This window comes from Hippocampus zosterae, chromosome 2, assembly GCF_025434085.1.
Source record: "Hippocampus zosterae strain Florida chromosome 2, ASM2543408v3, whole genome shotgun sequence".
Classification (NCBI taxonomy): Eukaryota; Metazoa; Chordata; class Actinopteri; order Syngnathiformes; family Syngnathidae; genus Hippocampus; species Hippocampus zosterae.
Window position 1 is genome coordinate 35,473,255 of NC_067452.1, and position 13,597 is coordinate 35,486,851.

The window sequence follows — 13,597 nt, forward strand, 5'->3', positions numbered from 1 at the left end:
GCGACGGGTTCGCACATTACAGTGCAAAGGTGCAAGGTTCGATTCCGGGTCTTGCCATCGTGTGTGGAGTTTGCATATTCTCCCCGGACTTGTGTGGGATTTCTCCGGGTACTCCGTTTTCCTCCCACATTCCAAAAACACGCATGTCAGGTGAATTGAACACTCTAAATTGTCCCTAGGTGTGACTGTGAGTATGTTCGTCTCTGTGTGCCCTGCAATTGGCTGGCAACCAGTTCAGGGTGTCCCCTGCCTGCTGCCCGATGATGGCTGGGCTGGGTCACAACATGCCCGCGGCCCTTGTGAGGATAAGAGGATTAGAAAATGGATGAATGGCATGTATTGAGGATATTTAGCTAATTATGAATGATTTAGTGTTGTATTTTATTTTTTTGTTTGCTTTTTTTTTTTTTTACTAGATGCCAAGGTTGTGTTAGCAGTCGCTGGGGGTGTAACTGGTGTATCCATGAGCATGTCTGCACACACAGACACACCTGCAGCCGAGGCGTCACCATCTACAATCAAAATGTGAGTCGACATTTATGGCAAGGCTCTGTCAAAGTCTCACCGACTCGCATCATGCCACACACGTATGTTTGTGTGCCTCGCCCGGTTTGCTGCGCTTGTGTACATTTTCCATTTCCACTTTTGTTTTGTTATTATTTTGGATTCTTCAGTCTTTTTGTTTATCCTAATTTTGTGCTCCCTTGCCTTTTTTTTTTTCCTTGCCCTTTCCTGCTTGTTCGTTTGCACTTCTCCATCCACAAGTACAAACCGCCGACATCCACCATTCCACCACCCACCAGAAAAACCACTTTAACTGTGACGACCGCTACGACAACAACAACAACAACATCAGTGACAGCGACGCAGCTGCCACCCACCGCGACACCTGCTACAACCACTCCAGCTGCCACCACAGCAACACCCACTTCCACTCTTAACAGCGAGTCCACATCGCGCCGCGCCACGGACCCCGCACCCCACTTCATTGGGACCTTCAGCCAGGCCACCAGTCTGCACTCAGAAGCCGGCATCACAGACAGCTTTATCTTTGACATGCTCACAACGTCTGATGGAAATGTGGCCACAACGAGACATTTATCAGAGGACGAGCGTATTGATTGGGTGGTAGAAACTGGAGAGAATGCCGGCAACGATTCTCACACATTACCGAGCAGTACAGTTATGCCCATAGACTCCGAAGTGGGCCTCGTTGAACCCTCCGGTGAGCCAGCAGGCTCTTCCTCTGGTCTAAGCTCAACCGCATCCGGTGAAGTTGCGACTTTGTCAGACGGCAGTGACTTGACTGGGGAAATTGCAGTAGTGAGCTTGGATAAGAGTGACACTTCTCCATGGGTGCGGGGGAGGCCTCAATCTGGCGCAGAGGGGGACAGAGTCCGTTTTTTTTGGGCAGGTGCAAATGACAACTTCGCCTTTACACAATCCCCTGACATGGTGTTTCAGCCCAACTCTGATGAAAATTACCAGGCAGATTCCGCTCTTTCTTACTTAATGGTGAGTTCAGAAGCTGTAGCTCAGGGGTGTCCAACTCCCTAGCCCCGACGACACTAAACAGTGAATGTTGCGCTCATGTCAGGATTCGTTCAATAGGCGCACATGGGAGCCAAACGTTCACCTGTGCTTTTCTTGATTCAAGGAAACCCTGGACATGTTCAAAATTTCCTTCTGAGAGCGTTAGGCAAATGTTTGGAGAAAATCTGCGACCTTGAACGAACCCTGATTAACTCTGACATGAACATGCATTTCGCTACCTCCGCCTCCAGTCCCAATTGTTCACCCCTCAGTTTAAATCAGGTGTGTTGGAAGAAGTTGTCGAAAAAATGCCGGACAGGGACCAGAGTTGGACAACCCTGCTGTAGCTGATATGGGCATACAAGTAGAATTTGCCCGGTAAAACACTCATTTTTGAAAAACAATTTGTCTTATTAGAAAATAAACAAAAATAACTTGGTTGACGTGCACCTATCGATTCTTTTATTCTACACTACTCATAAAACGATATTTCTGCTTTCAGTGAAATGCACTCAAATAACCTTTGCGGGTGAACGTAATCTGGCCTCTAAACTTTTGAATTCACGTGTCCAACTGTTTGTTCCAGTGCGTTTTACGCAACTTGCAGTTCTCCAATGACTTATAGCTTTTTTTTTTGTGTGTCTGTTTTAAGGAAGTCCACTTCTTTGGCTTTCTGTGAATCCTCCGGTCTCTCCGACACTGTGACACTGTTAAATTTCCATGGCCACTCACACAGTGAGAACTTCTTTTTAGAGCCTTGATCAATTTTGTGGCACAGCTCCTTGATAGAGATGAGCAAGTTGTGAAAAAAGTACTGAAATATCATTCAAAAGTTTACAAAAGGTCAAATTAAGTTCACCTGGAAAGTTTATAGGACATTTTAGGCTGATTCTGAAATGTCACCTCAAAGGCAAGTAACTCAATCTTTTTATGAGTAGGTCATTTTAGCTTTACGTCCACATGCAAACTGCATTTCAGGTCACTGGAAACGGAGCTTTTCAGCCAGTTTCCAGTCAAAACTCCCATTTCAGTATCATCATCTCATTGACTTAAAATGGCTCATGATAAGAAGTATTTCAACAACCTGTGTATGTAATGTATTAAATGTTTTTTTTTTTTTTTTAGGAACAAAACTTTTTTAGTTGTTTTGATTTTGTTTTTTAAATAAAATTTATGTAATTCAGTCAATTCAAACCAGTGCATGTGTTTCATTTTTCCAGGACTGTCCTTGCGTGGAGAAAATTCAGGATTCCTCCTTCCTTCCTGTCAATGTAGAAAGGAAGATTACAGTGGTGGGACAACACCTCAACCTGTTTCAGGTATGGTATAACCTGACGGCTATTTGATTGTTTTGCAAAAGCCGGTTCTTTTTGGGGGGGGGGGGGGGGCGGTAGTCCAGTGGTTAGCACGTCGACCTCACAGTGCACAAGTACCAGGCTCAATTTCACCTCCGGCCTCCCTGTGTGGAGTTTGCATGTTCTCCCCGGGCCTGCGTGGGTTTTCTCCGGGTATTCCGGTTTCCTCCCACATTCCAAAAAAATCCATGGCAGGCTGATTGAACACTCAAAATTGTCCCGAGGTGCGAGTGTGAGCGCGGATGGTTGTTTGTCTCTGTGTGCCCTGCAATTGGCTGGCAACCGGTTCAGGGTGTCCCCCGCCTGCTGCCTGAAGACAGCTCGGATCGGCTCCAGCACCCTCTGCGACCCTTGCGAGGATAAGCGGATCAAAAAATGGATGGCTCATTTTGATGGATGGCTTCATTTTTTAAGTAGAGCTGTTTTTCATGTCTATGTCCCTCTCCAAATTTTGAGAAAAGTGTTTCTTGAAAAGCTTTGTTTACGTTTAGGATGAAAATCTGGACTACGAGTGCGTGCTGGACATTGAAAATCGGTCAGTGGTGGTCGAAGCATCTGTGGAACCGGATGCGAAACAGCCTTCCCTCTTTTTGATAACCTGCAAACCACATCAGGTCAGATTTTTTTTTTTCCCTCCAAAGGTAATCATGTTGATAATTTGTGAATGAATCTCTTTTTGTTTGCTATGTACAGAACATACTTGAAACCTACATTTCGCAAGGATATGTTTATGAATTGGCTCTTCTCTCTCTTTTTTTTTTTTTTTTTTTGGCTTATCAAGCTGCAACTGTAAAGTTCCAATTTAGCTTTAAGTAGAATTTGGTAATTGTTAGGATTCTGATGTTTAAATAGTCTCAGCAGAGAAATAAAGAGGATTCATTCAAATGTCAATAAGACAGACATTTTGTTTTCAAAAACCCATAAACTGCACTCAGCAATGTACCGTATAAAATGTAGCTGTTCACGATCTTAACCAGACAGATAACGCCTAATAACGAGCACTGTTTTTGGACTGCTTCTTTTTCAGTTCGCGTATTCCGCTTTGATGGAGGAATACCCGGCCATGTTCAACGTGAGAAGGAAAGATAACTTTCTCATTGACAGCGCCGATGACCTTTTCGGTGGGGGCTAATTCTCGATGTGCCACAGCACGTTGGCAACCCTCCACGCAGAATGTCCTGTATCTCTAACAATGACCTATTTTTTCTCGCTGACCTCTCTTTCTCTCTCCTGCCACAGTGACTCTTTACAACTGCTCCGTGGGGAGATCCGACTGCAGTCGATGTCGTACCGCCGACCCCAAGTACGGCTGCGTTTGGTGCGGGAGCCCCGCTGGCTCCCACTGCGTCTACCATGAGTCCTGCGCCGACGATGTCAAAAACACCTGTCCCGCGCCTGTCATTCATTTCGTAAGTGTTGGAGTTTATCCTCTTTGGACGTTTCGAGTCCGTTGAAAGAAAAATGAATACAACCGTCAATAATGATAATCATGCATATAAACACGCGTTCGGTTGCAGAAGGTGTTGCTGCTGAATATTTTCCACCCCATTATTTTACTGCCCGTTACCTATGTGTCATGTTTTTATTGTTCAGACTGTTTTTTCTTGTGGTCCATTCAATTATCATAATTTTTATTGTCATGTCGATAAACAGCTACAAGGAAATGAAATATCGGAAAAAGTGGCGAGCCGAAGCGTGAGTTAATACTTTTTGTGTGGTGCGCAACACCTTATTTTTGATGCCAACCCACTGAGAGACGATCAACATTAAGACACAAAAACAGGAAACAGTCATCCATCAACTTGAGCGTTCACCCAGGATCATCAAGCCAAGTTCTTTCCTGCAGATACCGACCTCGATACCTCTGAGCTATGATTATATTATGTTATGAACAGGAGGCCGGTGTGTCTGTGTGTGTTTGAAATGTGATCTTGGGTCAATCAGAAAGCTTTTGTCTCATGTTTCAGTTGGATCCCGTCTCCGGCCCCGTCGAGGGAGGAACCTTGGTGACGATTTCAGGCTCCAATCTTGGACAGAGGGCCGAAGACATCCTCAACTCTGTTACGCTTGCTGATGTTCCCTGCAGTGTCATCAATAGCCGATATGAAATCTCCTCAAGGTCAATAAGTGAAGTCAAATCATGAATTGGCATAGGCGCGTTTGCTGACTACACCTGTGTCATTTAGGATCGTGTGTGAGACTACAAGCAGCCGGGGAGAAAAGAGTGGACAGGCCTCCGTCAAAGTAAGCGGGGGAGGACTCGGAGTGTCTGTTGAGACCTTCAGCTTTCGGGTAAGTACCGTTTTTGTGAAAAGAAGCTTGAAATCTACTGTATGTAATTTTTTTTAGCAGTGTCTTTGTGTTACTACTTCAATATATTTGCTTTGGTGGTATGTTTTTAAACAAGGTGTCACTTAGAATCACGCCACATGCGCAAGCTGCTTTTCAATCAAGCAACTCATCTCCTTGGATCATCTCCAGCCTCTAATTAATTAGCACAAAGTGATAAGCACATGAATGGCTTTGAGCTGTGAAGCAACCCTCCGGTGTTTCCCAGAGCCCTCTTTTATCTTGACAGTAAATCTCCCTCACGGCTGGATGTTAGTGTATTATGGAACCGTATGTTTTTATTCTCTCCGGGCATTCTTCTCATGCTGTATTTCTATTTCTCAATGCTAGGATCCCATACTGAGCGGTCTCTCCCCCCAAAGAGGGCCTAAAGCAGGAGGCTCGTCTGTCACCATCAAAGGCCGTCGCCTAAAGACGGGCCACCCAAGTGACGTCAGTGTTCTCATTGGAGGAATACCATGTGTGGTGTAAGTGTCAGACCGTCATTATCGATGTACTACTTTTTTTCTCCCCTATTTTTTGTTTGAGAGGGTGGTTGTTGAAATGTCTTTGTTCAGGATAAGCATCGAGGAGGATCAGATCTGCTGTCTGACCAGAGCCAGTAACAGAACTGGCGAACATAGCATCATGGTGCGCTTTGGAGGGGCTGAACGCCACCTTCTGGGCATTGTGTATCACTACATGTCCAACCCCAACATTTCGTGGGCTGCACCATCCAAAAGCTTTCTCAGGTGCTTTTCACTTCATCAAAAAAAGACATTTAGAATTGTTTAGAATGTTGTTGTTGTTGATTTTTAATGCAAGTGGAGCATGTAGCATTTTATTTAGTCAATTATGTACAGTACTCAATTGTTTGAATAATTTACACTGAATTTATTGCCATGGTCAAATGTTTTGCTGTAACATTTTGAATTTCTTTTTTTTCATTTTTGCATTATTCACTGGAAAATTGATTCAATATTAAGTAATAATAATATTAAGTATTGGTATTATTATTACTATCGTTGTATCATTATTATTATTCTTTCATTAAACCTTGCATCATTCCCAAGGATAATGATACGATTTTATCAACTTTGATTTCGGTCAAGTTTGACATTGAAGATTTTTCAAATTTCTATGCAGTGACATGAGCCATTATAAATACATTTTTAATACATTTACATCAAAAGAACCCGTTTGGAAATTGGCTGTATTGTATGCAAACCTGCATAAATTCATCTGTCAAGCTTTTGTTTTTATTTTTTCATGGCAGCGGAGGTAGGATCATCAGCGTGTCTGGTCAAAACCTGGATGTGGTTCAAGACCCCAAAATTCGAGTCACCCTCAGCCCGCCAGATTTTCTTCCTCCCAGGAGGAGGCGTAGCATCAGTCGGCTAAGAGTACGAGATGAGCAGATGCCACTCAAGCGACGGCGGAGGATCATCCCCGAGGCTGACTGCTCTCAGGGCGCACTTTGCCATGTCAAGCAGGTTTGCAAAGTGGCAAAAATCCACCTTTTCTTTTCTACAAATAAATATTTATTGCATTCTTTCTTCCTTCTGTCCAACCCCAACTCCAGTATGAGAATCGTTGTATAGTGAACAGCTCCTCCCTCATCTTGTGTCCGACGCCGGCTGTGGGACCGGACGCCAGGAGAGCGAGGGTCAAAGTTCATTTCCTGCTGGACAGTCTTCATTTTGACTTCAACAATGTGGGCAATGAACCATTCAGCTACGAACCCAACCCAAAGCTGTATATGCTGAACCGCAATGACCCTGACAAACCGTACCACCACAAACCTGGCAGCATTATCTCTGTTGAGGTATGTGGCGATGGACATGATTTACAAACAGTTAATTCATCTGTCCGCCAGCTGAGGTAGTGGTTAACACATTTGCCTCATATTTTTGAGGTTTAGAAGTTGATTGTTCTCCTTGTCTTTGCGTGGGTCGTCCCCATGTACTGTGATTTTTATCCTGCATTCCCAAAAGTGTGCGTGGTCGTTCACTCAAGACTTTAAATTGTCCACATGTGAACCTGAGGATTTTTATTTATTTATTTTTGTCTATGTGTGCCCCGCAAATGACTGACAACAAGTTCAGGGTGTAACCTGCCTCTCGCCCAAAGCCACATTTATGTTACGTTTTTAATTATTTCCTATTCAATTGAGCATTGCTCTTTATAGTGGAAACTTTTATTTATATGAAATTCAGTCATACAAGTGTAAAAATAAGTTAACCCATTTATAAACAAAGTTATAATGCCTGACTAAAGTATATGGACAAGCACGGCAGCCTTCCCCTTTTGAAACATGGTCACACACATGTAAAAATAAGGTTTCATTTTTTTCAAGTTTATTTTGCGGATTACAGTAAGACAAAACTGACGGGGGTTTTTTTTGTGAATTTCCAGGCATATTTTTAACAATCATTTTCCCTCAGGGAGAGAATCTGGACCTAGCCATCTACAAAAATGAGGTCCAGGCCCGGATCGGGGATGGCGTATGCTCAGTGAAGACCTTGACTCACAATCATTTGTACTGTGAACCACCAGCCAAGCAGCCATCAGTAGGCACCAGCCAGAAAAAGGAGGTTATGGATAGTCTGCCTGAGTTCACAGTGAGTAAATAGATAACAATGTATACCTATATGACATACTGTATATTATTATTAGCATCATTATTAGGAAAACCTGATATGCTAGAGAAAAAACAAGGGCTGATTCTGAATCAGTGCAAGTGTTTATTTATTTTGACTTCGGGAGTTTGTCATACTTTGTTGTTGAGCATTCGACACGCTGGACAAGTGGCCCTGTGTGAGTGGGTCATAAGGCTTAGCATTCTTTCTTTCCTTGTGTCTTCCAGGTGAAAATGGGCAACATGAACTTCTCCTTGGGTAGGGTTCAGTATGACAGCAATGGCCTGTCCATATTCCCCCTGGAGGCCCAAGTGGGAGTAGGGGTGGGAGCGTCAATAGTCGTCCTCATTGTGCTCATAATTGTCCTCATTTATAGGTACAAAAAATAAAAATTAAAGTGGAATATTGTTTACAGCTTCCGTCATGAGATGTCCATGCTTTTCTTTGTGTTGTGATTGTATTTGTTGATTGCCAGGAAGAAGAGCAAACAAGCCATGAGGGACTACAAAAAAGTCCAGATCCAATTGGAGAATCTGGAGACCAGTGTGCGAGACCGCTGCAAGAAGGAGTTCACAGGTATGTTTTTTTTTTCCAGTCTGGTGATGTTTCATAAGTCCAAAAATTTTGTTTCACTCCCATCAGACTTGATGACTGAGATGATGGACATGTCCAGTGATTTGGTGGGATCGGGTATTCCTTTCCTGGAATACAAGGCGTATGCAGAGCGCATTTTCTTCCCGGGCCACCAGGAGTCACCGCTGAGACAAGATTTGGATGTCCCGGAAAGTCGCAGGCAAACTGTGGAGCAAGGGCTCGTTCAGCTGTCTAATCTGCTCAACAGTAAACTGTTTCTCACCAAGGTTAGACATCAACAGCCCGGTGTTTGTCTTTTTTGTTTGTTGTATATACACAACTACCTGCCCCCCTCATGTTTTTTATTTATTTATTTATTTATTTTTACTGCAAAGATACAAAATTAGGCGCTCTCTCTACAGTGAAATGAAAAAAACACTTAACTGTCCATAAAATCCTAAATATCTATAATACTGTACCGTATTTTCCGCACTATAAGACACTTTGGAGTCCAAGGCGCACCTCCAAAGAATGGCCTATTATATAACTGTTTTCATTTTGGGCACATGGCATATTCAGAATAGAATCTACAATAGTGGATAAGGTTGCATTATGCATCCACTAGATGGAGCTACACTAAATGAATGCAATAAGATAAGAAAACCTTTATTTGTCTCGCTTAATACAGCTTTATTTATATAGCGCTTTCACAACTGCTGCAGCTGTAACAAAAGAGCTTGACAGAACATTTAAAATACTATGTCCAAGAAATCAGAACATTGATCCATATGTAAGGTGCATCGGATTATAGAGCGCACTGTCGGCTTTTGGGAAAATTGAATGCTTTTAGCTGCACTTTATAATGGGGAAAACACGGTCGTTATATCCATCCATCCATATATACATACACTTCCTATATTGTGGATTTTTCACGTCTTTGTCTTGCAGTTTATTCACACACTAGAGGCTCAACAGACATTTTCCCCGAGGGACCGGGCCTATGTGGCCTCTCTGCTGACTGTGGCCCTCCATGGTAAATTGGAGTATTTCACAGACATTCTGAAGACTCTACTTAATGACCTGGTGGAACAGTATGTGGCCAAAAACCCTAAGCTGATGCTGAGGAGGTCTGTAGGGCAGCCAAATTGTCCTTTTTGTTTCTTAATAAGATGTTGTATCATCATAATTATTCGTATGTTTATTTTTGTAGACATGTCCTTTTTTTTCTTTTTCCCTTAGAACTGAATCTGTGGTTGAGAAGCTCTTGACAAACTGGATGTCCATTTGCCTGTTCAACTTCCTGCGGGTAAGGAGCATGTTATCTGTGTTAGATGCTTCAAATCAAATGGTTAGCTTATACTTTTGAGTGCATGGTATACAGCCTGAGATTATTGTCTGTCATACGTACTGGATGGTTAGTCATGGCACCCTCTAAGTCGGAAATACTTTCCATTCAGCACAATCGCTAAATGAGTCTTGAATTAATTCTGTTGTGATCTGACATTGTTGACCTCCGATAATAATTCCTGGGCAGGAATCAGCAGGGGAGTCATTCTACATGCTGTTCCGGGCAATAAAGCACCAGGTGGACAAGGGACCCGTGGATGCTGTGACAGGAAAAGCCAAGTACACTTTGAATGATAACCGGCTGCTGCGAGAGGATGTCGAGTACCGTAGCTTGGTCAGAGCTCACGCTTCAAGTATAATTATTATCAAGGGTTGAATTCCAATCCGATTAAGAATTGTTGCACTATGCTTCCATTGAGTCTCATTCCACATATCATGACAATGGGTCTGTGTTGATATTGGGCACATCTGGCGGTGTTTTTGCAGTTTATTTGTCATGGTCGCAATTTGAAATATCTTACTTTCACCTGATGCACAAGGTAGGGTTTTTTTTTCTCTCTCCCACTCATCCTCAAAATTCTATTTTGTCAATGCAGACATTAAATGTTGTCATGCCAGCTGCTGCTGCCAGTGGAGGAGCGTCTACTCAGACGGTGCCCGCCAAGGTCCTGGACTGTGACACCATCACCCAAGTCAAGGAGAAACTTTTGGACCAAACTTGGAAGGGGGCATCCGTCACCTTGAGGCCACATGTTGACTCCTTACACCTCGGTAAGTCTTGTGTGCATTGTTAGCCTTATAGCATGGTTGCCTTAAGTCCAATTTAAATGTTTTCATATTTCAAGGAAAACAAATCAATTAAAAAAAATATATATATTTTTTAATCTATGAGGAATTTGTATTTTTTTTTTATTCTGAGCACTGAGGACTGGTTGAGCCTGTAGCACAAAATCATTATATGGAATATTTCCTTTAAACCTTTCCATTTTACATGATTTGATAATAATTGATTTAAAGGAACTTTTTTCCCCCTGATAAATTGAACTACAATGTTAGATGTCAAGATACCGTAGGGGTCCTTCACTGAATACTGGTACCTCTATCTTTTCCATGGCCTCCAAAGGAAGTACTCTTTATTTATGCTTACCTGTATTTGAAAAAAAAAACACACACACAAAATTTAAAAAAAAATCACAACATAAATGAACAAAGATGCGTGTACGCTTTTTCAAATTTACTAAAGACAACCCAAGTGCCTCAGTGACAATTGCAATTTGTTTTCATTTACACCAGATCCCGTTGAACAGACTAATATAACATAATTACTATTTTTCCATCCAGAGTGGCGCTCGGGCGTGGCAGGTCACTTAATCCTGTCGGATGAGGACCTGACATCAATTGTGCAGGGCTTGTGGAAGCGCCTCAATACATTGCAACACTACAAGGTCAGTCTCAATCACACATACATAGTGTACATGTACATCACCCTAACACTGAATACACCTGGGCAAAATTGCTGCAAATAGATTCATAAATAAACACGATGATGCTGTTTTTAGCTTCTTGTCTATGCTATGTGCTGAAAATTGTGTGGTTTTCTCCCTGCGGTGGTGCAGGTCCCTGATGGAGCCACTGTCGCCCTCATCCCGAGAAGCACGAAAAATCACCTCCATGACAGCCATGATTACATGCCTGGAGAAAGTGAGTCTGTTTTCACACACACAGTAGTATACAAATACACACGCAGGATGAAGCAAAAAAAAAAAAAAAAAAAAAAAACGAATCACCACAGGAGGTCGCTGTTTGACTGTATAAGTAATTTATGTTGGACCCACTGTAGTTCTACATTGTAACGGGATTAAAGGGGCAGTAGCAGATAACTGTCCACCAATACTGCCTTAAGACTTTTGACACGTGAGTGTACTGTACTGTTAAACATAAGCTTAGAAAAAACGTTTTTTTGGGGGGGGTTGTATAAATCAATGTAGTTGCTTGATCTGTTATAAATGCAAATTAAACGCTATTTGCTGACACGTATTTTATCTTGGTGAACTGTACCATAACTTAAGTGTTTAATATACTCTAACAATAACAATTTCCACCCACCCCCACCCCGTTTTTTTTTCCTCACCGCCCATCAGAGACACCAATGCTGGATGATGGCGAGGAAGGAGGCATTAAGCTGTGGCATCTGGTGAAAGCCACCGAGGAGTCAGAGTTGCCCAAACACAGAAGGGGTAGCGTGAGGGAGAAGGGCGGCGAGCGAGCCAAGGCCATCCCCGAAATTTACCTCACCCGACTTCTTTCCATGAAGGTAACGGAGTGAACATTCACAAATGAAAGAGCATCCCGGTGTTCACTCTTAAAAAATGCATCAACTCTCTGCAAAAATGTGATGCAATGCAATTGTTTTTAATCCATTTCTAGGCATTTTCTTGGTAAATGTTATGCCATGCATTTTTGTTGGCTTAAGTAGTGGTCTGGTTAAAATTCATGTCAAACAAGAAATTCAAATCAGTTTTAAGTACACACATGACACTTTTGTGCGGTTGCAGACTGAAGAATGTGCATTACCCCATCCCCCTTTTTGTCAGGGAACACTGCAGAAGTTTGTGGATGATTTATTCACGGCCATCCTCAGCACCAGTCGTCCCGTCCCTCTGGCTGTCAAATACTTTTTTGACTTGTTGGATGAGCAGGCCCTGCAGCACAACATCAGCGACCCGGAGACGATCCATATTTGGAAAACAAACAGGTAACAGCCATCGTTAAAATAATAATAATAATAATAAAGTAATTTGCAGTTTTGCAATGCACTGTTGCAATAATATCATAACCATTGACAAATAAATCTAGAAGTGTGTCATAATGTTGAAGAAATACATTGAGCCAAAAAGACCTCTCTCTTTTCCTACTGTGTACAGTTTACAGAACTGCTTTGTTTATGGTTAGTTTTCCTTTTGATAGAGCCGATGTGTGTTATTGTCTCACCAAAACAGCTTACCTCTGCGATTTTGGATCAACATCCTGAAGAATCCGCAATTCATCTTCAACGTGCAGACCTCAGACCACGTGGACGCGGTGCTCTTTGTCATCGCTCAGACTTTTATGGACTCTTGCACAATTGCTGACCATAAACTGGGACGGGTGAGTCGAGCATAGTCAGGCAATATAAAACTGCTGTCGAGAGCGTTCTATAACCACTCCGCCGGTGTGCCGCTGCAAGTATTGCATTTTCGCCGGCCACATTATTAGGTACACTTGCGCGGTCTGATGAGTACGAGAGATACAGCAATTTTTGGTTCTTTGTATTTGCCAGCATTTGATAGAGCAGGTACACTGAGAACCAAAATTCTGTGAGTGCGCTGCTCTAGAGTTACATCATTTAGTAATAAATTTTCTAATAGTGATAAATCATTTGATGTTCATTATTGTGCATAAGAATAAAGTATTCAGATTCTAGCTCATCGTATAAATTTTAAGGTCTGAGAGGAGCCTTTTGTGACCTACCTGAATGCGGGACACCATTTAAATTTGTCTTTCTTTCACAGGACTCCCCCATCAACAAGTTGCTCTACGCCAGAGACATCCCGCGCTACAAACAGATGGTGGAGAGGTAGGAACTGTTGGGCGGGCAGTCAGCCCACTGACCTGGGGCACTCTGCATTGGAGGAGAGGGAGGCCTGGGACAATCTGTCAGGGCCAGACAGTTGGTAGACAAGGCCTGCGAGGCTTCCGTGCTTGGATGCTCTCAAAGCAGACATGCCACACTCACACTCACTGCTGTCTGCTGCACATTTACACTGGTGATGGGTTGAAGCT

The 13,597-nt window shown here is 42.8% G+C and overlaps 3 protein-coding genes across 4 annotated transcripts in view; 2 read left to right on the top strand and 1 right to left on the bottom strand.

Moving 5' to 3' along the window:
• Positions 1 to 13,597, bottom strand: part of LOC127591554 (LHFPL tetraspan subfamily member 4 protein-like) — a 219,266-nt gene that overhangs the window by 164,575 nt on the left and 41,094 nt on the right. The window lies entirely within an intron of this gene.
• LOC127591231 (keratin, type II cytoskeletal 8-like) overlaps positions 1 to 13,597 on the top strand; it is a 114,960-nt gene that overhangs the window by 50,484 nt on the left and 50,879 nt on the right. The window lies entirely within an intron of this gene.
• Positions 1 to 13,597, top strand: part of LOC127590852 (plexin-B1-like) — a 48,723-nt gene that overhangs the window by 31,607 nt on the left and 3,519 nt on the right. Inside the window, exons 11-36 of one of the 2 annotated variants that reach the window (XM_052050353.1) lie at positions 417 to 525; positions 766 to 1,515; positions 2,754 to 2,852; positions 3,380 to 3,502; positions 3,916 to 4,009; positions 4,128 to 4,297; positions 4,856 to 5,007; positions 5,075 to 5,180; positions 5,568 to 5,704; positions 5,795 to 5,968; positions 6,493 to 6,709; positions 6,799 to 7,041; positions 7,661 to 7,837; positions 8,083 to 8,231; positions 8,331 to 8,431; positions 8,498 to 8,715; positions 9,377 to 9,555; positions 9,668 to 9,734; positions 9,963 to 10,109; positions 10,372 to 10,546; positions 11,117 to 11,220; positions 11,392 to 11,476; positions 11,917 to 12,089; positions 12,370 to 12,530; positions 12,775 to 12,922; positions 13,327 to 13,391. In XM_052050353.1, coding sequence (XP_051906313.1) covers positions 417 to 525; positions 766 to 1,515; positions 2,754 to 2,852; positions 3,380 to 3,502; positions 3,916 to 4,009; positions 4,128 to 4,297; positions 4,856 to 5,007; positions 5,075 to 5,180; positions 5,568 to 5,704; positions 5,795 to 5,968; positions 6,493 to 6,709; positions 6,799 to 7,041; positions 7,661 to 7,837; positions 8,083 to 8,231; positions 8,331 to 8,431; positions 8,498 to 8,715; positions 9,377 to 9,555; positions 9,668 to 9,734; positions 9,963 to 10,109; positions 10,372 to 10,546; positions 11,117 to 11,220; positions 11,392 to 11,476; positions 11,917 to 12,089; positions 12,370 to 12,530; positions 12,775 to 12,922; positions 13,327 to 13,391 — 4,323 coding nt within the window. The remainder of the gene's footprint in view (positions 1 to 416; positions 526 to 765; positions 1,516 to 2,753; positions 2,853 to 3,379; positions 3,503 to 3,915; positions 4,010 to 4,127; positions 4,298 to 4,855; positions 5,008 to 5,074; positions 5,181 to 5,567; positions 5,705 to 5,794; positions 5,969 to 6,492; positions 6,710 to 6,798; positions 7,042 to 7,660; positions 7,838 to 8,082; positions 8,232 to 8,330; positions 8,432 to 8,497; positions 8,716 to 9,376; positions 9,556 to 9,667; positions 9,735 to 9,962; positions 10,110 to 10,371; positions 10,547 to 11,116; positions 11,221 to 11,391; positions 11,477 to 11,916; positions 12,090 to 12,369; positions 12,531 to 12,774; positions 12,923 to 13,326; positions 13,392 to 13,597) is intronic. The other variant, XM_052050362.1, reaches the window with a different exon arrangement.